The sequence below is a fragment of the Aplysia californica genome, unplaced genomic scaffold (assembly GCF_000002075.1).
Source record: "Aplysia californica isolate F4 #8 unplaced genomic scaffold, AplCal3.0 scaffold00043, whole genome shotgun sequence".
Lineage (NCBI taxonomy): Eukaryota > Metazoa > Mollusca > Gastropoda > Aplysiida > Aplysiidae > Aplysia > Aplysia californica.
In genome coordinates this window covers 1,329,539-1,331,184 of record NW_004797313.1, presented here as the reverse complement: position 1 = coordinate 1,331,184, position 1,646 = coordinate 1,329,539, and the positions used below count along the sequence as shown (strand labels likewise).

Below are 1,646 nucleotides of genomic sequence, written 5' to 3'. Positions count from 1 at the left end.
CACACACCACACACACACACACACACACACACACACACGTGTGACTTGACTGCAGTGGGTTTGTTTATCAGCCAGTGGTCACTTGTTACAGGCTGCTGGCCTCTCTACTTTGGCTCACACACTGACCTCTCAAGGGTTTGTTGTCGCCTGTCCCTGGCCTTGTGGGCTTGGCCTCCCATCATGTTTGTGATAATGAACAAGTTTGTTGACCTTGGGGGGTGGGGTGGTTACAGGCTGTTTTTGATGTGCTCTGCTTCCTTTTCTGTCCATCCTTTTAATACTGTCTTGCTTTTCCCTGGCCTTCAATGACTGTTATCATCATTATCATCAGATATTGGCATCATCATCATCATCATCATCATCATCATTGTCATCATCGTAATCATCATCATCATCATTGTCATCATCGTAATCATCATCATCATTATCATTAATCAGAATAATCATCAGTCATCAAAATCATCATCTTCATCATCATCATCGCCATGACTATTGACAAAGTAGCTGTATCATCCCTATTTCTACTCATTGAGGATACCAATGATAGGTTCCTCTTCTATTCAGTCTGCTGTTTTGGTTTGCTTTCTGCCCCCCCCCCCACAAATTATTAACCGATTAGATCTGACCCTAATTGCATAGAATGTTTCCCTTGAAGAAATGTCAGATGGTAGGAAGGTGCCACTGGTAGTTGGTACTATTCTTTTCCTATTTTGATTTTGTCTGTCCGTTGTCTTTTTCCCCTTACACTAAATAACCGTTATTTTGTTGATGCGCTTCTTTTTACTCAAAATCGAACTGGAGCAAAAAGAAATCTGATTGAAATTGATGATTCATAAACCGCAGCATCTGCAGAGAGTCACTGTCACACACAGAAAGAAGACCAGAGTTTGATTCCTGTGTGGAGAAATGGAGTACATCAGTCTCTTTGTTGAGATGTTGTATCTGACTCAGCACGGATTGGCCATGATGGACAGAGTCGAAGACCGCCACCTAATCAATCTAAATTGTATCAATAAGAGCATAAAAACAGCTGCTTTGAAAGAAAAATGTTTAAAAATCTTTGAATCCAGCTCGCCATGTGAATGGTATTTTTGATTCCTTGTTTCAGTGGCTCGCCATTGAAGTGGCAGTTTGGTGGTACTGATTTCATCAACTCCAAGCTCCTCTCCTGAACCTGTGCTACATTTACCACCTATTTTCACCCATACTGTGGTGCTTTGTGCAATTACGAATAGTTTGAGTGCTCACGCAGACAAATCAATCATTATTGGACTGAATTATAGCTGTTTCAGGGTAACACCCTACTCAGCTGGATATGTAAAATTGTGGAATCCCTTACGTCTTGAAAGAGTTGATGACTCATAAGTTTTTTTTGCACTTTTTTTGTTCTCAGGTGAAGCAGAAGATGCTGAGCTTTATGCAGAACGAGCTGTCTCAGACGGATATGGGCTCCTCTCCTGAGCAGTTCCTGCCTGTCCTCTGTCGTATGGTGGACCAGTTGCTGTTCCTTATGGTGGAGTGGGCACGCAACTCTTCCTTCTTCAAGGAGATCAAGGTGAAGAAGGGAGATGGAGAGTCAGAGACAGACACACACACACACACACACACACACACACACACACAGAGAGAGAGAGAGAGAGTGAGAG

General features: G+C 42.6%; 1 protein-coding gene across 1 annotated transcript in view; it reads left to right on the top strand.

Annotated features, from left to right (window-relative positions):
• LOC101848497 (nuclear hormone receptor FTZ-F1) overlaps nucleotides 1-1,646 on the top strand; it is a 53,220-nt gene that overhangs the window by 42,448 nt on the left and 9,126 nt on the right. The window contains exon 5 of the mRNA XM_005092266.3: nucleotides 1,394-1,555. Coding sequence (XP_005092323.1) covers nucleotides 1,394-1,555 — 162 coding nt within the window. The remainder of the gene's footprint in view (nucleotides 1-1,393; nucleotides 1,556-1,646) is intronic.